Source organism: Protopterus annectens, chromosome 11.part0 (genome assembly GCF_019279795.1).
Source record: "Protopterus annectens isolate FY-2018-M chromosome 11.part0, PAN1.0, whole genome shotgun sequence".
Classification (NCBI taxonomy): Eukaryota; Metazoa; Chordata; order Ceratodontiformes; family Protopteridae; genus Protopterus; species Protopterus annectens.
Window position 1 is genome coordinate 1,376,145,679 of NC_056745.1, and position 25,311 is coordinate 1,376,170,989.

Consider the following 25,311-nt stretch of genomic DNA (forward strand, 5'->3'; position numbering starts at 1 on the left):
TTGCTGAGGATGTCATAGCAGAGCAGGCAATTCCTGGGCAGGAAACAGAGAATTTACAGACAGTATGAGTTTTTTCAACACATGCCTGGAAGAGATGATTGGTTGCCCATGCCAAGTCACAGTGCACTTCCATGGCGTAGCTGGCATTATCATTATTATAGCCTATGCAGGAGTGCCACTGAAAGTGATATTAGTGACAGAGATGACCACAGTAAATTTAAGTAATTTTTTGTAAGTAAATAACGATTTATGTGGAAACACTGAAGTTCAGTTAAGTAAGAGAAGCGTAACTAATTAAGGAAGTAGATGTTATGAAAAAAATCTCAAAAGGAAAATATTCAGTTTAGTCATGTGCAGTGGATAAAAACTATTATACCATTGTAGCCTTTAGGATAGAACTATAAGTCAAAATCTACTTTAATGTTATGCACAATATAAACCACAGGCACAGAGGTTTGGATAAATCAGGAAAGGCTTCATTTAACTGATGCACAAAGTAACATAACTCAAAAAGCTTCTTCTTTTTTAAAGAGTAAGAGGTGTTCAACTTTAACATCAGGCATTTCTGGCTTCACACTTGATAGTTTGACTCAAAAGGACCTTAAATTTTCTGAAATGAAGAGCCCTTCAGCCACTGGCTTTATGACTTTAACAGAGATGATTACTAATAGAAAAACTGCTTGCTGTCCATATGTACTTTGTGCCACAGCTTAAAAGACTCACACAACACCTCCCTTTTGTATGCTATAATAATTACACTAATTCTACATACATATATATATATAGAGAGAGAGAGAGAGAGAGAGAGTAAGGAAAGGGAGAGATACATAAAATTATATATGTTCTATAATAGATTGTTTAATAACAAGACAGAAGCATCAAAAATGTCAACCCACTGAAAAAATCTGAAGGTGCAAAATGTTGTCAGAGTAGGAGTTACTTATAGTATTTATAGCAACAATAAAGCTGAACAATAAAAAAATAGAATTCAGATATTAAATTTCTAGAGACTACATTTAAGTAAAACAATTAGCATGAACTGCTAATTTTTTCTTCTTAATGTAACAAAAATATATATCCTGCGTTAATCAAAAAGAAAGCCCCCTATGAAACTTTATAAGTTATACAGTGCTGAGGACAATAAATGCTGGTTTCTGAGTTTGATTAAAAGAAGACCCACAGATAGGCACAGACACCAGACTTTGTTATGTAAATCTGCATTATATGTTTTCACTCCAACTAGTACTTCAACCATAGAAAATAATATTGAAATAAAATGCAAATGTGCATGTTAATAATTTTGGGTTGTAGAAAAGTACCATTGTGTAAGTAAATTTACTATAACAGTAGATGTTGACATGATCCATGCTGCAGTAGCCTATGGTATACATTTTATATCCTGCAAAGCTTCAGGACAGCTTCTACTCACCCAAACCATTAGCCTGAGCTGAGCTGGTTAAAAAGACAGGTTTGGCTGCCAAGACCTTCAGAGCGTGTATGCCAACAGAGAGAGGGATGCTGAGCCCTGAGAAGACATGGCTGGTTGGCATAATGGTTAAGGTGTTTACCTTACAGTCACAAGGTGCAGGGTTTGATTGTCACATGGGTAATTGGCTAGGCTTAAAACAGCCAACAGGAGCAGTTAGCCTAGTACTAATATATGAACAAAAAAGACAAATGCCCACATACTGGAATAAAAAAACACACCAAAAAAACAAGGGTTGATGGAGGGAGTGGCTACTGCAGCAGTGATCATTCAAACATCTACTGCCATGGTAATTTTATTTACACAACTGTACTATGTTCTTCATATTGATCAGTGCTTTGATAGCCTAAGTTATGTGGTTAGATTACTATAGCTTAGAACAACTAAGAGGTAGAAAAAGAAGGGTCCAGGAAGTCCTGGACAATGGTCCAAGCAAAACTTGACCTACACCTGGAGAAGGAATCTGGCTTGTTGTGCTTTGTAAAAGCATATATAGAGGACCAAGTTCCTGCTTCTAGAATACTTCTATAATTCAACCCTTCCCAAAAAGCCATAGATGAAACCAAGGCATGATAGAATATGGCTTGACCCTTCCTGGAATAGTTTTTTTGTGGTGGGAATAACAAAAAGTAATAAATAGCCTGCGATATCCATTTGGAAATAGTCTGCTTTGACACAGATTGCCCATTCTCCTTACCTTAAAAAGACGTGAACTGAACAACTGAGCAGAAGTTCTGAAAAATGTTGTAATGTCAAGATACTACCTGAAATGTCTGTGGATATCCAAGGTATGAAGTATCCTTTATCTCTCATATTAGAGCTTGGGAATAACAGGTGTATGGATAGTTTGGCTTTAAGTAAATTTGAATGCCACTTTAGACATAAAAGAAGGATTAGCTCTCAAAGAAACCCTGTCTGGTGGAAAATAAAATAAGGTTGACCTACCTTAAAAGCTTACAACTCAGATATTCTTCTTGTAAAAGTCAGAGCAAGGAATAAAACTATTTTCTATCTTAAGAACCTCAAGTCAGCCAGATGAGCTGGTTGAAATGGAGCAAGTGTTAGCTTTTCTAACACAAAATGAATGTCCCAAGGAGGAGCTGCTGGTTTTCTTGGATGTCTCTTATGCAAAACCCCTTTAAAATATGTTGACATGGGAATGCCTTGAAAAAGGGGATCCATGGTAGACACGCTGAAATGGCAAACAAATGAACCTCGATAAAGGAGTAAGGCAGGCAAACAGAAAAGCAACTCACAGAAATATTGTAAAACAGAGTGAAATACTACTCTGAATGGGTTCAGGTTATGGTTTTGGCATCAACTAGAAAATACTTTCCATTTGCTAGTATATGGTTTTCTAGAAGAGGGCATTCTTGCCCCCCTCCCATTAGTACCTCCTGCACCTCCAGAGTAAACAGGTGCCTATAAGGTACTATGACCCTAAGATCCAGGCAGTCAGTTAAAGTTGTTTGGGGTTGGGATGCATAAAATGTCCCCGTTCTTCTTTTTTTTTTTTTTTAACAAAAACATCTTTATTAAATTATCACTTATGAAATAGGCAATCATACATTTATATAAATGAAATTCAACCATATTGACATATTTTCAGTTGCAAATATTATACATCACTTATAATCTATCTAGTCATTGTCAGTCAAACATTACAAAGCTAATCCAATTCCTGCCTTCCCTTAAACCTCATTCCTCCTTCAAGACATTATTCTGCATGTATTACTCCCACCATTTCTATTTTTCCATGTCATTTGTTCCTACCCTTTTCTAAAGTTCCCACTTCCACTTGTTTTATCTGTGTCACTATACTCACTACTTCTAGTACAGTTGGTTTAGACTTTGATTTCCATTTTCTAGCAACTCCTTTTTTTTTGGCAGCCACCATAATTATACTCAACAAGTCCTTACTATGCCTAGGCAATTCTGATTTTGTATCATAGATACAAAAAAAAATAATTTCCTTAGTTACATCAATTTGCTCACCCAGCATTTCTGATAGAGTAGTCTGCATGGAATTTTTAAAGTCTGCTAACTCATTTCAGTCTGAAAAAATATGTTCCCAATTACCTATTTCATCTTTGTTCTTGTGTGACTAGATCCAGTCTGTGTGGAAACTTGAGGTAATTGCCCCTAGCTAATTCCAAAACAAGAATAAACACAGTTGCCTGGGCCAGAAAGGGGTCACCACAATGATCTTGGGGGATTCCTTCTGAATGTTCAGAATCACCTTAAATATCAGAAAGGGTAGAAAAGCATACAGGAATATTCCTGTCCAAGGAAAGGGAAAGGCATCTGTCTTCCAGGCCTTCTTGCATGAAGTCTTGGAGAAGAATTTTGGTAGCTGATTGTTCACTGGGAAGGCAAAAAGGCCTACTTGAGGAACTTTCCACAGATGGATCAGATCTTGGAAGACCACCAATCTAGTTTCCATTCATGAAGGTCTGCCTTTGTCCTGCCCAGCTTGTCTGTCACAAAAATTTGCAAAGGGGGTGAGACCTGGTTCTCCCTTGCTTTTTTATGTATCACATCACTGTGGTATGTCTTTAACAACCTGAAGTGGTCCTGGGGACTAAAGGTGATTTAGAGAGCTGAGTGCCTTGATAAGGGCAAACGTCTCCTTTATATTTCCGTGTTTGTGTCTCTGTTTGTTATCCCAGATACTTTGCACTTTTATCCCTCCCAGCAAAGTTCAAGGTACCTGTGGTGACAGACTGTTTCGGAGCAGGAGGGGAGAGGGAGAGACCTAGATACAGGGTACTTGATGTCTCCACTAAGTGATTTCTCTTCTCACACATCCCAGAACTGGAATCTGAAAAGATAGCAGGTGTTGGTTATAGGACCAAGGACACTTCAGATACATTGTATCTTTCTCATGTGGAGTCTTGCCAGAGGTATGAGAATCATAGAAGACATGAGACACATAATCCTGAGGTTTCCCTCCCTTGCCCATTAAGAGGACCCTAACAGTCACAGAAGACATTGCTAACCTCCAGTCCATAGTGGCTGCATATGTAACATCAAAGGGATCAGGGAAAAAGCCTGGAATAGATCTAAATGGAGATATATTTCTCCTGTGGAAGAAAAGCTCTTTGTACTGAGTTTCTCTTGGAATCCCAGCCTGTATATGAGATCTCTTACCAAAGAGAAAGGAAATCCTGGCACTTTGAAAAAGAGTTTCCATAGATAAACAAGACATCTATATATGGAAAATGTGGATACCATATACCCTGCAATGTGCTAGAACTGGAATTAGACAACACTGTTGGGGTAGTGGCTAGTCCAAAGGGTAAAGCAAAGAACAGATAATGTTCATAGGTTCATAGGTTCATACTAGGCTATCTGCCCTGGGGCAATTACAAGCCTAGCCCGATTTTGTTTGGCTTACGCCACCCCTTGATTTGAGTATACTGTGCCCTTTTTAAGGTTTAGTTTACTGTGCCTCTGTCTAATAGTGACAGGGAATGTGATCCAGATACATAAACACTTAAGAAACATCTCAAGCCTTAATGAAAAGGAATGTGATGATAAGCATCTTTTAAATCTAAAGTTACCAATGAATCTCAAATGAGGAAGAAGGGGTAAGAGATTGTGTTGTGAAAGGATCTTGAACTTGAGCACTATCACAAACTGGTTTAAGAAAAAGGTCCATAACTGGTCTCCAAGCATTTTATTTATTTATTTATTTATTTTTTGTTATCACAAACATTCTTGAATGAAAACGTTTTCCCCACTAGGAAAAAGGAACTATTTTTATTACCACCCCACTCCCACCCCCGTGATAAAGCATGTGCTGTAGGACAGGAGGAAGCAGAGAGAGTTTGGTCTGGCAATAAGAGAATACCGGGGTGGGAGGTGGGACAAGGCCTGTTACATACTCATTCTGACTTTTTGACTGTCCTTTGTTCTATGAGGTTCCTGCTTTCTTTTTGGGACCCTCCCCTCCATTGTTTTTAATGTCTGCTTATTGCCATATTGCTGAGACTTTCTTTTGTTTCATGCTGCAGTTAGACAAGGGAGCAAAATAACCCTTGGAAAATTTAGAGAGGGAGGGATAAAAACAAATCTGAGAGATTCCCTCTATATCAGCTTAACCACCTCATCACATTTTGATAACCTTTGCAGCAGTAGGACCAACATTTATATCCAAGGGTGATTTGAAAAGCTCATTTTTACATCCTCTAGGAGGTTCTGAGAATAAAGCCAGGCAAATCTCCTCAACACAGTATCAGAGACAACCTCACTGGATGCAGTATCTACGGTCATAAACACTCTTTAAATGACTAGTGACCTGAAAATCAAATAAACCAAACCACAAAAGCAGATTTTTTTTCTCACAGGGAGGAGCTGCAGCTAAAACATTTCTCATATTTTCACAGTTAGTCAAAACAAACTTTAACATATGCCTGACAACTCAAAATTATAAAAAATAAAGTTGTAGATGCAAACACTTTCCCCCAGATTTAAAAATTGGCCACAACAGAGTCTCTCACCTGCATCTGAGGCAAATTACCAGCCTGCTGTGGTGGCAAACACAATGAATTATCACTTAAGACATAGGCAAAGATACATTTATACAGAAGAAAACAAACCAAGTGAGTCACTTGTACTAGCTAAGAATTATGCGTAATGATCTTTGAGATATAACAAAGTATTTATTGACAATTACTCAGATAGGTGTGTTGCCTGAGCAGCAGTAAACACTCCAAAATATTGTTTCTTTCTGGTCCAAACAACCACACGTCCCATGCACCGGTATATTAGTATCACTTGAAGTTGCTGCTTCACAATAAAAAAGAGCTGGTTTCCTGACTGGATAAATTTATACAGAAATGCCTTCTGCTACAATAAAATAGCTAACTCTGTCACCAGTCTCCCTCATAGGACCTACCATTGTCATAGCTTAAAGCAATTAAACTGACTTGAACAGCACAACTACCTAACATATTCACAACTAACTACAGCAAACAAACTCATTCATCATCCAGAAAAAATGCCCTGCACTACAAACGTAATACTACCATACTGTCCAGCAAGGGACCTCCGCTCTAGTAATAAATTCTTATTACTTACAAACAAGTCAAATAATGTTGCAAGAGACTCGCTCTACTCCCAGAACATTGTTAAACTCTGGAATAGTATTCCCACACAAATAAAACTCTCCAACAAACTCAATACTTTTAAACCACTCCTTAAACAACATCTTAACCAGTCCTGGTCCTGCACATGCTTATCACAAGGTTAAGACTTTGTGTTCACCGTACAATACTCTCTAAATACATACTCTCAACCTCTCACTGAAATGATAAAACAATTTTTATGCCTAACTGCTACCTGCACAATCTATTAAGTTGCACTTGGGCTTTCACTTTAGTAAATTCTACCTCTGTAAAATCTTAGAATGCATAAATGAAACTACTGTTTCTGCTTAAATGTAAATAGAAATGTAACTACTCTGTGTTTAACTGGAACCTAGTATAATGCAATGTAAGCAAATGGAGCTTTTCTTCCCAGACCTGTGCTGAAAATGAGCATTACCCAGTTGGACTTTCCCAGTGAACAAAGACAAATAAAATAAAGAAAGAAATGAATTTGTTGAGTAATATTTGCTGAATTTTACATTGCCAGCTTTTCTTTTAAATTCAAAAAGATTGCAATAAAATGAATAATTATTTTCCCTGAGAATAACTATAACTAATAACTAATACCACTCAACCTATTTCTGTAGGAAATCTGGTTAAAGCTTAAACTAATGGTGGGACAAAGGGCAATAGTAGGGACAGATTTTAACTATTGCTCTTATAAACTTAAAAGTTGCTAGAATAACAGTATTTGTGTTAGCCTGCATTTTCCGAAGGAAATTAAGTCTGAAACTCAAATGCATGTCATTATTTAGGGATTTCAATCCTCAATGATTTACCAGAAAACCACACATTTTATGAGGAGAACAGACCAAAAAATATGAGGCAAAAATCTGGACATTCTGCAAAAATCAGTGTAGATTTGAGATATTTACAAAAATAATGTTCTCTGGAGCAACCTCTTGCTTCACTGGATCCCCACAATAGCATTGTACAGTACTGAACCCTCTATATACTCATGCATGCCCACACCTACTCACACATGCTTGCAAACAGGCACTCATTCACGCTCACTTCACACGGTAATTTAAATATAACCACACACTCACATACACGCATTAGCACACATTCGTACATTCACAGACACGCACTCACACACACTCGCATATACACATGTAATCATGTACAGTTACATACATGCATTTGCAAACTGGCATACATGCACTCACAGACACTCACAGACAATGGGACACACACACACACACACACACACACACACACACACACACACACACACACACACACACACACACACACACACAAACACACATTTCATTTTACTAATGTCGCTTTTTGCTTTTCTTTTGCACAGCTTTGTTTATTTAAAAAAGAATTTGAGCAATGACCTGGGGGCACAGTTCATGACTTTATTTAAAGTGGGGGTGCTCCCCCTCCCCTCACTCTATGGTTCCAGCACGCTTGTCATCATCAACTCAACTATACACTTTTGGCTTAGTGAATACTATTAAGTGTTATTAGTACTATTTACATATAAAACTATTCTCCTTTTATCAAGGACTGAGTCCTCCCTCTAAAAAACTGTCACCAAACGTGCCTTCACTGAACTATAGTCAGAGAAGCAGTTGGAGGAAGTATTCAGAATCATAGAATAGATCACCTGACTGCAAACTCCAATTGTATCTCCGATGCATCCTTGATGCAAGAAATTAAAAGGAAAAAGTGTCGGTAAATTGAAACGGAAAGATGTACTATTTTGGTAACACATTTACCAGTTTCTGTATAAGAACAGTGCATTTCTTTTTTAAGCCAAAAATGAGGAACAGATTTTAAAAAGGGGGAGGTGCATACCCCTGTGCCAAGGCCTAAATCTACCACTGAGGCCTAAGTAAAAATGCAGCTTTACAATTTTTTCATCTCTGCAGCAGAGTGTCATTTCACAGTCACGCTCTCTCTCTCTCTCTCAAGAAACAGATAAGTAATGCAGGCTTATTGTCAGATTTTTGTCAAAAAGCAGCTCCACATGCATCATACAAATGGTCAGTATTCACCCTCCAGAGTTTTGGTGAAAATCACTTCTGGTACCTTCTTAAATGAGAATCAGCAACAGTGAATGTAATTGAAAATATCAGCTAGTCATTTCCACAGAATATGGCTATGTAATATTATTTGATAGGTATCTAATCTGAGATTTTTTCTCTAGAAAGGGAAACTTGAAAATGAGTCCACTGCAGACCTTAGTGTAGAATTTGAGGACGGAGTTAAAAAGCTATGTCTTAAGCCTTTTTTTAACAAAAAGTGGCATGGAGAGAAGTAGAAATGAAGGCACTCATCTTTCTGGTGGAAGGGCGGAAACACATCTAAGCGTGGTCCTGTATTCTCCATCATCACCCCAAAGGCCAATGGCCAATATTGTCATTTCCAGGAAGCAGTCATCCCTTCCATTAGGGGGGGTGCACTTAGTCACTGACCTACACTAAACAAGTCTGGCAGAGGATGCATTCAGGAGGTATTAACAGATGGCACTGATGAGCTGTGCCAGGGCTGTGACTAAGATGTGCTGTATATGTGTAGGAACAGTGTGCAAAGAAGTATAAAGTATAATAACTGCCATCATAATGTCCTGCAGCTAATAGACAAGATTACAGCTGTGAACTATTAATGAACTGCTTCTTACAGTACACAGTTGTATTCTCCAGGCTTCCATATTTATTTATGTATTTAACATTTGTTTACCGGGAAAGTCCGACTTGGAACAAAGCCAATTTTCAGTGGAGGGTCAGGGAGAAATGCTCCAGATGCATGTCTTTGTGACATATATCTGCTCTGTAAGGATGAGAATCACTTAATCATACAGTTCTCTGTAGCCACTAGGAAAAAACTGAACTCTGTTCCTCAGTGGTCTCCTGGACCAAATAAGTAGTAGTTACTTATGAAGCTATCAGTTACAAAACGAGTCTACTATGAACAATGTCTAGTAAAAGTTTAATACCACAAAATATAGAAGTTGCTTATTTTTTCGTCATGCAGATATTTTAATGTGTTACTGTATTGAGAAACAGCGTAGTATTTCCATGTTAACTTGAACCGCAACTTGCATTTCTACTACTTAGATTTGCATTGCAAAGTTTACATGCATTGTTCATTAAGATTGCTTAGATAGATAACTTAATGGTTTTCACAAGCTACAGATGAAGTACTTGATTTATAGAAATCAAATTGTAGCATTACGTGACTTATCAGTTCATTTAAGGAGAAAAACAATGCTCTGTTTTAAAGAGTTCACAAGTAAGAAGTCTACTGTACATAAACAGCAAATGTAAGTCCATGTTATAGGTGAGAAAAATAAGCATACTATTGCACCATTTTACATGCACCACAAAATAGCATTACATAACTGACACAAATTACTTGTTAGTAATGTCACAGTATTTTGCTAACTGTAGATTCACACTACATGTTTTAATGTATTACTTAGCATTCTGTTGTGTATGCATCACATATGTATATTTTACAGTTTATACAAGTCATATGTTTGCATTCAACAGTTCTTACAGATTATAGTTAAACATTGTATTCCATGCTCCAAGTAAGCAACAGAGGTAGCTGTACCTGAAAACTATGAAGATTTATTGTAATGTTTAACTAAGCAAAGTACTGTTAATATGCTGTAGTAGACAGGAAAGATATTACATACCCTAAGAATTGTTTAGAAAAAAAAAACAAAAAAAAAATGCTAGGCTGCCTTAGTTTAACATAGAAATCAGTTCTGAAGCACACTTTTAAAATTATACTTAGGTTTAATAGTTTTTATTACAAATTTGCACTTCATATTTAGAGAATATAATTATATTTTCATCTTATTTGAAATTACACTGAAGAAGTGGATATAAAATAAATTTTAAATAACTGAAAACAATTATATTTCAGGGTTCAAAAGGATTTTCTGGCCTTACAGGATTAAAAGGCACCCCTGGATCACCTGGAAATCCTGGCCTACCTGGCCCACCTGGTCCCATAGGGCCAAAGGGAGATGCTGGTCCCAAAGTAAGATGTATTGATGTATTGCTTGCAGTGAGCTGTTGTGTATTGTAATTAAATATGCTGTTTATATGTTTGAACAACTGCAGTGTAATCTATCTGATCCCATTACAAATCTCTAAATTGGCTTAAAGTATATGGATTTTGGCAAGCATTTTTTTAATTATTTTGTAGCAACTGGTAAAATGTAATATAGTTATTTGCCAGATCTGACACTTTGCTTGGCAGTACTCGGTATATGCGATATATTTTCCCTAGCCGACGTAAGAGGCAAACTGATAAAGTAAACATCTTGCTTTACTTACTGTTTGATTTCAAAGGTGCACTCAGTAGAATGCTTTGCATACTGTTCATGTGCCCTAGATGCATACCTAAGAGTTTGTCCCCACTTGTATTTAGTCACATGATGATGTACATATGTTGAAAGCAATATTCAGACTCTAACTTTAAGTGGGTATCAGATCTGTTTGCAATGAAATTATGTATAGCCTAAGACATTTATAAGAGTATGAATGAAAAATATTCATGCAGTGCTAAGCAACATCATTTCAATTCAATATTTATGACATTGCTATATAATGTTTTAAAATTGAACATTTTATATTTTGAATATCATCTTCACCCTTACAAATTCAGCTTCTGGGGTTTCAATAGTAATCAGGATAGAAAAAACAAAAGGCAGCAGGAACAGCAGCAGTGGGTGTTTTTGTTCTACAGTAATCAGGATAGCTTCTGTAAATCACTAGTGCACTACAGTGCTCACAATACAATCCTTGTGCTTCCTCAGGCTCATATGCCACACTCACAGTGATCTGTTTATGGAAATGTTAAGCACAGGCCTCTTACTCTCTTATAACGGAAGTGCCTAATGAAGCTGAATGCCTTATGCATGAAATGTCTGATTTTGGTAAATGATATGTAGAGAATGTGCCTGATGATGTTGACTGTCCTGTACAGGAAGTGCCTGATGATGGTGACTGTCCTATACAGGAAGTGCCTGATGATGGTGACTATCCTTGACAGGAAGTATCTGATGATGCTGACTGTCCTATACAGGAAGTGCCTAATGATGCTGAATGCCCTGTGTAGATAGTGACTAATGAGGCTTACTGCCTTATAAAAGAAGTGCCTTATAACGCTGACTGTCATATATAAGTAGTGTTTAATGACAGTAACTGCCACATACAGGAAGTAAATCCGACTCAATGAATAAATAAGCCACATTGGCATGATAGAGTTATATCCATGCATATCATCCACCTTGGGAAGAAACTTCCACTACACATCATCTTTGCGTTCATAGGTAAGTGCTAGTCTAGCTGCCCTTGCAGGCAATTATGAGCCTAACCAATTTTCTTTTTGGTGCTCGAATTAAACAATCCTGTTTAGTATTAGATTGGCCTTGCCTATCCCTTGGTTGATAATTGTATATTACCCCTAGAGACAATAACTGAGAACATGCTATAAATAATTTGAAGGGACCCTTGCATGAGAGAAAACTTTTAAGATCTGCATCTGTTCATTAGTAGTACTGGGGGCACTACTGGTGTAAATTTTATATTGGACTAAAAAAACAAAACGAACAAGAGCAGGAACCAAATGCAAACCAATCATTCACCAATAACCAAATAAAATTCAAAGGTCACATGTACACCCAAACGCTCCAGTTTAAAAAAATGTACTAGGAAAAACTCGTCTACTGATGTATAACAGTGAAAAACTTTAATTTAATGACACACCATTTTTGTCCTAATACCAGCAGGACTTCATCAAAATAATAACTACTACAAATTCAATGCAATTTATATTAAATCAAGTTAAATACATCACTTCCTAATGGGTTCATAAATCAGCGGTTCTCGTTTTCTTAAAGAGCCATCTTGATAATTTAGTAAATTGATATGATGTTGTAAAATACTATTAAAATCATGTTCAAAAATATAAATGTGAAAAAGAATTATTACACTGAGATTCAAGAAATTATCATACAAAATCATATAAAAATGTATAGATGAAAGGGTGAATTCATAACAGTATGACTATAAATATAGTTGAAAAAGACTAATTTTTATTAGAGAGATAGCTAAATCAGAGGTAAAATGTGACACAAAGGCATCTCCATATTCCCTATATTAGGTTAAGAAAAATATCACAATTTACAAATAGTGACTAATGAACAAAAATTTGACAAACATGATTTTAACAGTATTTTACAAAAATCTAGAATGTTTGATATGAAGGGCCTAAATTATCAGGATGGCTTAAGAAAAGAGAACAGTTGATTTATGAACCCATTAGGAAGTGATGTAATTAACTGGATTTAATATAAATTGCATTGAATTTATAGTAGCTATTATTTCTGATGAAGTCCTGCTGGTATTAGGATGAAAACACTGCGAGTCATTAAATTAGTTTTTCACTGTTATACATCTGTAGACGAGTGGTTCCTAGTACGTTTTTAGATGGGAACATTTGGAAATACATGCAACCTTTGGATTTTATTTGTAAATTTTATATTACCTAACCATAAATCAAAGTTAAACTTGAATAAAGGCAGGTATGAACTTCGGTTTAGGGGAAAGCATGGATGTGGAGTCTGTTTCACAGCAGTGGTACCTTCTGCATGATAAACCTGTCTCTCCAAACTGTTCTTGTGATTTTGCAGAAGATGTATATATCCCTACAATGAGTATTTTTGATTCCATTTGATTTGTTGATGTGGAGTTGATCCATTGATATTGGTCAGAAAATGCCTTGTGTGTCAGACATAGATCGACTCCTAGCACTCTGTAGTATGCTGAGTATAGTGACAGTGCTTTGAGTTTGTCCATGTAGGACATATTGTTTAGACCTTGTATAGTTTTAGTCAACTTCAATACTTAGGAGACTGCAAGTCCTGAAAGGAAGAATGCCAACCATGTGTGCAAGTCCTTGCAAAAGTATCCTAGTATAGTTCTCTGAATGCTAATAACAACAATCAAGGGGATGGAGATAATTGTCTCAAAATGGCATGCATAATCATTTCATTGCTGCAGTCTGTCATGCTGCATTATATATTGTTTCTACCACAAAAAGGTGTACAGCCTCTGTTCTACAGTTGGCACTACATCACAGGCTAATAAAAAACAATTTGCCTAGCTCTGTGGTGCAGAGGGATAAAATCAAATGACCAGGAAGACACAAGTTCAAGTAGTGACTCCAGCCAGGTGAAGAAGCAAGGAAGTGAAAGGACAAAGGCTAGCTTGCTCATTCAGGAAGAGGAGTAATTGGTTTCAGTTGTCTGTGTTTACTGCATGCAAGCTGTGGCTTGTCAGATTTGGGAAGCACATTGTGACTGGGATGCAAGTATAACACTGCCAAGATGGTGACAGAGGCCCTTCTTATTACCTGAAAAAGCAATGATACACATGGAGGAATACAGAAGATATTCATTTTGACACAAGTACCCACAACAGCTACTAAGGCAGGGTCAGAGCCTGTCAGAAAAGCCCTACTGTCTGCTAAATTTGAAGGCTCTCCTGTAAAACTTCAAGCTGAGACACAAGTGACAATGATGAGAAAGTAGTGAGACATTTATTGGGCTTTAAGGCTACAGGGAAGGGGCAATGGTCAGAACGACTCTTCTATATGTTCCCTCCAGCTGCCAGATAGAATGTTTGGTATGAAGGGCCTAGCAAGCCACTCAGTGGGCAACTAAATGCAGAGAAAGCTGATTTGTACAGTTGTAAGTGATAACTTGAATAATGGTCTCCTCTGATCAGCTCATCTCTGAATCAGTGGCCATGTCACTGATAAGAAACAAACAGACTGACACTCAGGGAAGGTAAGGCTGGTGGTCAGTAGGTGGTGTGGCAAAGAAATATATATATATATATATATATATATATATATATATATATATATATATACAAAGGAAAAAAAATCAGGAACATTTCTTCACAGAAGTAGCATTTCCTGTTGGTGGAAAAATGCTATAACCAATGCTCTCTGTATTGACTAATGCAACATGGCTGAGGGGAACAGCTGAAGAGTATTTATGTCCTTAATAGAGAAATTGCAATCATAACCAAGGATATGTCTATGATTTTTTTTTACAAAGATCTAACAAACCAAAGAGATACAGAGGAGGTATAGCTTTCTAAACAAAATACAGATATGCAGGGTCATTTCACAGTATAAGCATTTGGGATTATACTGTTACCTTTAATGCTAGGTATATTAATTTTTTTCAGTACGAACAATTCATATCCAAAACAGAGCTGTCATCTCATCAGAAGTACAATGTATAATACTTCAGAAACCACTTTTTAGGCTTAGAATTTAGAATTTACGCTAACAGTCTCAACCCAAATTTGCACTTATATGCAGTAGCACACATTACTTGAAGACAGAGGTGCACACAAGTATTTGGATCTAAAATCACCCAGTCATTCTGTAGTGGAACATTGTGATATTTTTTGAGAAATCTGCAGGAAATGTTCAAAGTTTTTTGAAGATACTGCCCTATACTGATAGGTACCACCAAGCAGGCCTACGGAATAGTGGATTACTTGAAGTTCAGGATTTGATACTGCATGTTGCAATCTCTGAAAAATTAATTGCAATTCATCTAGAGTAATTGCAAAGTGAGAAATTCACAATTAACTTCTTTAAAAGCTTTTTTGTACAGGAGGACAAGCCCTGCCCTGCACTCACCCAAAAATGAGGGCTACACCTGCCTCACTTCAGGTGCCTGTTACTGTTCATACTAACTCCAGGACTGTTGTCAGAGCAGTTTGAGAGACTGTATATAGTGACCCCTAATCGCACTTAACTTTGAGGTGCTCAGAGAAGCACACATAGGGTTTTCAAACATACAACAGGAACCCCTTACAGAGTAATTATGATGCTCATTTGTTATTTAGTTCAAAACAAATAGAATAATTGTTCTAGCTGGCAAGTTAAATAAATAACATAATTATCTTTATTCTGCTGCCTAGATAGCAGTAATATGCTGCATAAAACAGCAAACATCTGTGCTAATGTTGTAATTGTGTTTAAGCAGATGTAATACAAGCAACAAGCATAACTACTTATGTAGTGCATGAAAGTGTTGTAATTATGCTCCAAGTTTAAAAAAAAAGCAACTCAATTAAGCACATATCTGATATAAGGAAGGTGCTTATCAAGTTTTGTTTTTCTCAGCGCTGTTAAGCTCTAGACTTGCTCCGGAGTACAACAGCAGTCAGTGCAGAGAGAAGGTAAACAGCTTTAAAAGCTGTTAGAAACTTTGTTGTCACACACAGAAAAACAAGTATGGCAGAGTGAAATGTCTAGCAGCTTTTAAAGACATTATTTCTTATGAGGGTCACTCTACTTCTTCCTGCCATCTTAATTTATTTATTTAATGCATTTGTTTACTGGGAAAATCTGACTGGGCACAAGTCCCATTTTCAGAGAAGGCACAGGGAGAATCCATTTCACAGAATGAGTAGAAGGCAGATATACAAGATTTACATAATAAATGTAAGTACATACATACATATGTAGACTAATAATGATATGACAGTTAATCATAAAAATAATAAATGTACATACATACTGTGGTGCAGCAGTAGCATTGTTGCCCCATAGCAAGAGGTTCTCCCATTCAATTCTCAGCTGGAGCGCCTTCTGTGTGGAGTCTGCATGTCCTCCCTGCGGTCGAGTGGTATTCGAAAGACATGCGTGAATGGGTGTGCCTTTGTTGAAGGTTGGGCATCGGGCTGGCACCTAGCACCATAAAAATCGACTGCCAATCATTAGCGGACCAGAGTTCCACTGTGGCGACCCCTAACCGGGAAAAGCCGAAAGAAAAACAACAACATACATTGAGTAGTAAATGAACATATATAGAATTGTAATGCTATGACAGTTAATGAAAAAATGACAGTTAAATGAAGAATACAGTGAAATATTAGTTAATATCAAGCTTATAAGCCCCTTTATGACAGGTCTAAGTGTTTTTTGGCATTCAAAGCTCTAAAACACTTCATGTACTTAAACTTTTTTTTTTCAGTAACTGGTAACACATTGAACAGCTAAACCTTTATGCATTGCAAAGCATTAAGATTATGTCTCTTTGATCATAAGTCTTATGTGTTCTTGACATGGATATCGATATTCAACTTTTCAGTTTCATGCTACTCTTGAGGTGATTTTGTTGACATTCATGTCATAAGCACATAATAAGTTGGATGGTTACAATAAAAGGTCCAATTATAATCTTGTATTTTAGTTTGGAAATTCTCTGGTTTGTTATTTACACTTCATGTGCAGCAATGTGCAATGTAGCTGGCTGTGCATTTAGTAGGAGTGTCCTTCCTCTTGCTTTTATTGTTTCTGTACATCAGCAAGTACACATATTCTAAAATTCTTAATTATACTGGTGAAATTCTAAGAGTATGTTCTCTAACTTAAACCAATGAACAAGAAAGCACAAAACTCTTTTTTAAATAACTACGCATCACTATAGTACATTAATTACTGCGGGTCATGCTTGTTTGCATAAGACAACCCAAACTTAATTGGATCGGGTGAAAATATTCTGTTCACAACACGTCATCAAATATAGTGCTTCCCACACAAAAATAAGAAAATAAAGGTGAGAGCGCTTCTTTGCAGTGCTTTATTGCATTTCATTTATATTAGATTATTTTTGATGAAAAGTCCATGACATAAACAGAAGAAATTTAATTTCAGTCACCAGGTTAACAGTCAAGTGTTTTAAGTAAACTGACTCATTTCTGGTACTTAAGTGAAGATGACAAATAACAAAATGAAGAAAATCGAGATAGAATGAGAGAGGGAAGTTGTGTGTTGTTATCCATATTGGAAGCATCAAAGAAAATAAGAGAGACATTCAAAGTTTAAATCTGGACTAGACATGCTGTTGTGTTAAAACAGTGCTTGTTGAAAGTCAGAATGTAGCACACTGTGTAAAGCAGTACACCTATTAGGAAAAAACAACCGCCACAGTGCTTGAAGAGGAGTGTCTACCAAACAGAGCACCTTGTCATATGCTGCATACAAGTATATTACACAATATAATGAATGAGTGATCACAAGAATAAATGAATTAATTATTACAGATGTAAAGGATAATGAATTGTAGCACCAATGAGCAGAGGTAGAAATCAAGAGAAGCCATTTTGAGAAGATAGAAAATCTCATTAACCAGAGAAAAGTGCATGAACCCCTACTTTACTGTCAGGATGATAATGTTAGTTCTACAGTCCAAAGAATGGGCAACTTCCTGAAAATGAACTATACCACAACATGGCAGATAACACCATCAGATATCACTAGGACTTAGCAGCTCAGAGCAATTAGGCTATTACAACATGGATCGCACCACACTAGAGCTGTTATATAACATCCATTTTGGACTGGAGCCATGCAGTGGCCAAGGCCAATGTATTCCACTGCAGACTAAAGTTATTACTGCTATGCCCAGAAACCAAGCAGAGTATGCACCAGTAATGCATGGCTTTCACCAAAGTACAGGGTTCAAATATAGTTCAAGCCCTTAACTGCACATTTATATTCATAAAATCATGCAATATGGATGGCACATAAAGCCTATTTGAATTTCAGGTGTATCAGTCAATGAACTAGCAAGTGGTGGGCCATCAAAAAGGGTGTATTTTGGAAGTATGTGCCAAATGCCAAATCAGTACACTTGACTTCTAAGTGCACCTTAGCCAATGTACCACATTTTGCATGCGAGTATGTTCATTTCTGTTTCACATTTTGCTACTGCATTTCACTAACAAGGCTAACAGCTACTCTTACACCTAGTTCAAACTTCTGTATAAAGTTGGAGAATCCCTTTCCATACCAGATTCTCTCTCTCTCTCTCTCTCTCTCTTCTTAATTGAAAATCCACCCACCGTGAAGATGCCTTTCCCAACTCCATCCATTTTGTCTCTTTATGTCTCTCAGTGGTCTAGATTAAAGTGTAAGTCTCCAAGAGTGACTTGTGTCTCCATTTGTCTTTCACCAGGATTTCCTACTCCTTTAGTCAGGCCACCCATCAGGATCATTAGAGGGCACTTTGTTACATGGCCACCCCAGCTCAGGCACCAGGGTCTGACCAATAACATTGTTCAGCCATTCATCCTTGGCCAATCCACTTGTCTACCAATGACATCTCTGTCAAGCAGACATAGGGAAATACCTCTGTCTTTGCCTTTTAAGAAATTCTATTCTCTAGGCAGAATTTATCTCAGGTCTGTCATATTATCTCTTTGCATCAAACAGTCAGACTTTGCCACTTCTTGGTATTCACTCTCATAGTTTCTGTATTTTCCATTCTTGAAAACCTTCCTTATATTTATGTTCTTTTTTGGTCTCTTTCACTAAGGAAGCAGTTTTACTATGATATAGTACCTTTCCTTTAGACCACATATCTACATATCTGATTGCATTTCTCTGAGTCCACTGAGAGAGCTTGGCAAGAACTCCCTTCCCTTCCATTCTCTGAATTTTATTTTCTTAATTGTAAGGCAAAAGCACATTTTCCTCAAATAAGACTTTGGGCCTTATCTTAATTATTGCTCCTCAGGCTGACAGACAGTTTCCTAGTACATAACCTTTTCCAGTTAAAATGATGGTCTTGCCATTTTAGCTATCCCACTGGGATATTTTTTTCCACTAAGCCTCTGAAGGAATATTGCATTTCCCTTTGGGCTTATCATTTGTAATGACACATTTTCTTTCAGACTTATCAAAACCATTACTTGCAATATTATTATTTACCATCTTGCCAAGCCTGTTACCATGATTTTTGAAAATACCCTCTCTTTTACTCTCAATCTCATCACATAGCCCTGTTTCATTCGTGACGACAGTCATGTTTATTTTGGCAATTGCTTTATACCATTTTTTTCTTTGACTGATTCTTGTTCTTTCCCCCTGAAACTTCCATGGAAACACTTGTATCTTTCCTTTGTTTGATATACCCATTCACAACTACAGTGAGAACATCACCTGCCTTTACTAGTTCCTTAGCACTTGCAGTCACTGTTTATAAGAATGCATTCTGATTCTTGGTGATGGCAGTTATTAAAAAAAGATTCATTAACACTACTGTGCTGTGCTAAATTGAAACACAAGCAGAGCTATGTCTCTCAACATATAGACATTGAAAATAGGAACAAAGGCCCTTGAAATGTTAGACTGTCCAGTTAAAAATCTGAACATCTAATTAGCATAAACTTTCAATACAAAGTAGCACATAACTATTCCCATTTCCAGTAGGAATCGAAGATACTACTCAGAATACAGATAAAAAACAAGAGTGGCAAAAATAATGGAAAAATATAAACACATTATCAGAGACAGTGTAAAATCTCTAGACTTTAATGAATTGTATTGCAAAATTCTACAGCACAAGCCCCGGGATTCCTGAAGCTTGCTCCATGCGCCGGAGTAACATCGGCGATCTAGCGCCAAATATGGCCGCCGAGTGATTCAGGTAAGAGCTGTTTCCACGTGCACTACCAGCATACGCCAGAGCTGCACAGCTCCCAGCGCATGTATGCTAATTAGCCCATGTGCAGCAGTGTAACATGCAAATGAAGGTATTTAGCGATTCATGAAGTGGTGCAGGCATAGCGTAAGCATGTAGAAATGTAAACCAAAAAAAAAAAAACGGTTTACATTTTGTCAAACATAAAATCGAAGCCATGAAAGCAGACCAAACTTATGTATTATAATGTTAATATATGCCAATGGCTAAATATATAGCCAATGGCATAAAACAGCATGTGCAACATATAAAAAATAACATTTAATGTCATGGCCACACCAACACAAAGTAAAACCGCGGTGCATCGGTGCACAAATGGGATCACAAGGAAGATATATTTAGATGCCATAAAACTGTAATGTAACGCAATTCATGATATCCCCATAACAGTCAATGGCACGCATGCTACACCACAACCATGGCGCAAGGGTTGCTAAGGGTCTGTGACAGTGTTCCGTGCAGTAACTAGGAATTAGCAGTCAATGCCATGCAAATGAGTCAAGTAATAATGAATTGCAAACACCTCGCTGGCGTAAGGATGTACCACACGGTGTAGCATTACAACATCAAGGAGTGGCCTGGAGGTAAACATGACATTAAGAGAGGGACGCGCCAGCGCAGCTGTAAGCACATTGGATCATTGCTAATCAGTGTTGCGTGTTGCTAAGCAAAGCCACAGGATAGGGGTGTGGAAGTAGCCATAGCTTTGCTTAGCTGAGAGCACACAAGGTAACCGAAAGTTCATGTGAACATGGATGAAAACACGCACAAAACCCGGTAAACAGCTGTGCACAGAGCGCACCACAGCTGAAACAGGAAGGATACGGGAAGACAATAAGGAAATGCTGCAGCATGGTAATTGGAGTACAAATGAGTAATTAACACCTAGAAACTCACAGTGGGCCATAGACAACAGCTAACAAGGCTGCTAGCAGCTACCAGCAGAACAGGAAAGGGGAAGTGCCGTACAGCAAAGAAAAGAGAACTGTCACAGCAAAACAAAGCAAACTTGCAGTAGATCAGTTACATAAGACATTTCCCAACACAATCCTGGGTTGTGGAAGCACAAAACAAGAAAGGCGGCAGCTGGATGCATGCCTGATAATGGGAGGGGAATACAGTTGAAAATAGAAGTAAAGGGCAATAGATGAATCATGGCAGACAAGCGTAAGTCAACACCAAAGACCCCACAATAGCAGTACCTGCTGTAAAACCAATAATTAAGATACCCTGCAGCTGGAATAGCACAAACACACCCAATTACACCAGCATCATCCATTGCACAATAGTATAAGGTGTGAAAGCTCCACAAACACACTTGTGTATTCCCAGACACTCTGCACCATTGGTGTATACAGACGGAGAACTTTTAATATGTATATGTTAGGGGCCGCTATAGCTTTGATTCACCAGCATGTGTTGGAGACTGACGGTGGTGTGGAGGATGATGCTGACAACCATCTCAGGCACCTGAGGAAGAGAAGAGTGTTCAGTCCCAGGGTACCCTACCAGGGGCTACATGATCTGGAGACAGTAGAGCATTACAGGGTGGACAGGGAAATCATACAGCAACTTGTTGAGCTGTGCCAGCCATGCCTCAGAGCCAGAAGTAACAGAGAGGAACCCATCCCAGTGGACACGAATGTATGTGTAAGCTTGAGAATACTAGCCACAGGTACCTTCCAAAGGCCAGCTGGGGATATCATGGGGATCTCACAGGAATCAGCATCCAAGGTACTCCACCAGTTCCTGGATGCCATGTTACCACATGCCAATGAGCACATATACTTCCCCCAAATGCAGGAGGAGTTGGCCAGCAATATGCATCTCTTCCACCATGTGACAGACTACCCAGAGGTACTGGGTGCAATAGACTGCACGCACATACACATCAAGTCACCACCCAGTGAGCAGGGTAGGTGTTACATAAACTGCAAGGGATTCCCCTCCATCAACTGCCAGGTCATGTGCAATGCCCGGGGCATTATCTTGAATGTGTGTGCTGGCAGCCCTGGAAGCTATCACGACTCCCACATCTGGCATGCCTCACAGCTGTATCAGATATTTGCCAGGGGGGCATCCCATAAGGCCATCTGGTGGGGGATGCTGGCTATGCACTGGAACCGTGGATGATGACTCCCATCAGAAATGCACACACAGCCACGCAAGAACGCCATAATGAGGCACACGCAGAAACCAGAATCATCCATAGAGCGCGTGTTTGGGATGCTGAAATCATGGTTCCATTGCTTGGACATATCTGGTGGAGCCTTGCAGTACTCTCCAGGAATGTATGCCCACATCTTCATAGTATGTGCCATGCTGCACAATATGATCCTGCGGAAACAGCTGCAGCAGGGACAGAATGGTGAAGGCAATCACAGCCCACCACCATTGCCAAGGGACCCACAGGCACAGGGGGACTCAGACCACAAACACCTTGTGCCAGCCACAGTAGGCAGACAGAGGCATGCCCAGTATACCCATGCCTTGGCAAAGAGGGAATGTATAGCACACACACTGACAGTGTAGGCACTCATGGACTGACACCCTTCTCCACCTGCACACACAGTAAACATGGATGGCACACACACACACACACACACACACACACACACACACACACACACACACACACACACACACACACACACACGACCACTTGTAAATTGTCATGTATAGGTGGTCTACTGTGTGCATCCTACATAGGTAGCCCTCAACTATTGTACACACAACTGCCATTGGCACAAGGTAAGTCAATACCTGAACAGTAAATTAATCTATCCACATGTGTCCATACTGTATGTACAGGTTCATAGATACATAGGTAGATACATGCCCAACCGCCAAGGCCACTCATAAGCATAGGCAAAACATGTCTGCTGTCGCCACCCCATCAATTAACTTGTTGTCCTTGCGTGATTCCTGGGGTGTAGCTACTGTTCACCACCCACTCTGCAAGGACTCCCCGGAGTGTCAGTGAGGGGTTTTGTATAATGTAATCAGGGATGTAGTTCCAAATAATGGGGAGTATCCCTAACAGGAATCTTCACAGATGTGTACATGTTACATAGTATACCTTAAACACAGCTTGCATATATAGGTAGTTCTCCACAGAATAATAAACATGTGGAACACACAACCGCTGAAATATGTGTTAATCACCCTTGCACTACCAGTGCCTGCTCTGAGAGGTAAGATATTAATGCCGGGATTAGAACACACAACCATGTACACATTCATCACAATAACATACCACTAAGCTACCTGAGAAAGGTGTATGTTATATATATATATATATATATATATATATATATATATATATATATAGATACATCATCATATATATAGAGCGAGAGAGAGAGAGAGAGAGATATGTCGATATATGGGGATATACAAATATATATATATATATATATATATATATATATATATATATATATATATATGTAGATATATAGATAGGTTAACAACATCTACATAACCATGGAGGTACATATAAATGGGATACCTACCACATACCAACTGCTTTACATACTGACGCGCGTAATCCTGAGGCTTAAGGTCCGAAAGAACACAGTACCGAAACACCAGATGCATGAGGTGTAATCTCACGATGTTAATGGACAGTTAGTCAGTGCTTCTGGTGTTCCGGTTCGGGTATGTTACTGTGTGTAAGTGTGTTTCTTAGGGCTGTAGTGTGTGTAAGTGTGTGTTCTGTGTGTGGTGTGTGTTGTTGGGGGACTGTAATGTGTAGTTGTGGGTTAGCTTTGTGCATCTGTTTGCATGACCTAGGATGTAGATTATTAAAGTAGGGTGTGGTGTGGGGGGCACAGACACCTACATGGGGGTGTAGTGGGGGCTTGGCCACCTGCTCATACGTAGTGTAGGATGGTTTGTTTGGATGTGTTGGGTAGCAGTGTTTCTGTGTGTGCATGTGTGTGTTCCATGCTCGTGTTACCTTCGCGAGTTACTGTCGGTAATGTGGGGTATGGGTCTGGTCCCGGTACTGTGTGCATCGGAACACTGTGGTTTCGGGATTCCATACGTCTCCCGTATACAGCAGTTGAAGTGTTTATATATGTGTATAACATGGACCATAGCAATCACACATTCCGCCACTACCAATCTTTATGAACAAAGGATATGGAGAGTATATGCCTATACACTATTACAAATATGTGCTATGGACATGAGCCAATAATAGTGTTACCACCTGTCCCACTTTGCGAGGGACACTCCCTCTTTGGGCAGTTGTGTCCTGACCAAATATATTAAACGTGGCAAATGTCCCGGATTTGTAGGACATAATTATGTCCCATATGTACTGTAATAGTTGCACACAATAGTTATTTCTGTATCTAAAATACCTACATGTTACAGGAAACAGGATAAGAAACTAAACTGCTACAAGAATAAGCTTATATTTAGGCAAGAAAGGAAAGTTCTATCCCTTGTACTGACCATGGGTTTGTGTCGGCCTGTAAAATCAGATGTGTGTCCCGAAAAGGTCCCACTATGGCCATATGAAAAGATGGCAACCCTAGCCAAAGAGGGTCAGTCACCAACACAACTACGATGACTGCAAATAACTATGACAGAAATACACAGCTATCATGTAGCAATACGTTATTACATTCAGATGTATTACAGAAGGGATTCAAGGACTAACATCACCTGCATGCTATACAGGAACCACATAACAGTGCCTTAATGAATCAGCCTGCAATTACCATTATATTAGTCCACAAAAGGATAGGTTTTCAAATAGGGAAGGAACTCTCATGCACGTAGCGATTATGTATAAAAGAAGTTCCTACACATCTGCATCTGCTAAGCACACCCACCATCACCCCCACACCCAAACATATTACAATACAAACTGTAATAACATCACAAATCATTCACATACTGTACGACATCTGCAGAAGCCTTAACATACCTTGTCAGAGACACACTAACGTGGCCCTATGTGAAATAGCTTCTGTTATACAATGGAACAGCTGCTGATGTAACAGGGTTTGTTTGCACTAATCCCATTTCAGAGGGTTGTGCGTACACCGGGATGTTTTAGCAATTAGTGCATAACAGCACAGTATGCTACACTTTTACACCAAATCAAGGAT

At 38.4% G+C, this 25,311-nt stretch overlaps 1 protein-coding gene across 1 annotated transcript in view; it reads left to right on the forward strand.

Annotated features, from left to right (window-relative positions):
* LOC122815075 overlaps positions 1-25,311 on the forward strand; it is a 3,014,144-nt gene that overhangs the window by 2,419,798 nt on the left and 569,035 nt on the right. Inside the window, exon 101 of the mRNA XM_044087319.1 lies at positions 10,525-10,641. Within this exon, the coding sequence (XP_043943254.1) occupies positions 10,525-10,641 (117 nt within the window). The remainder of the gene's footprint in view (positions 1-10,524; positions 10,642-25,311) is intronic.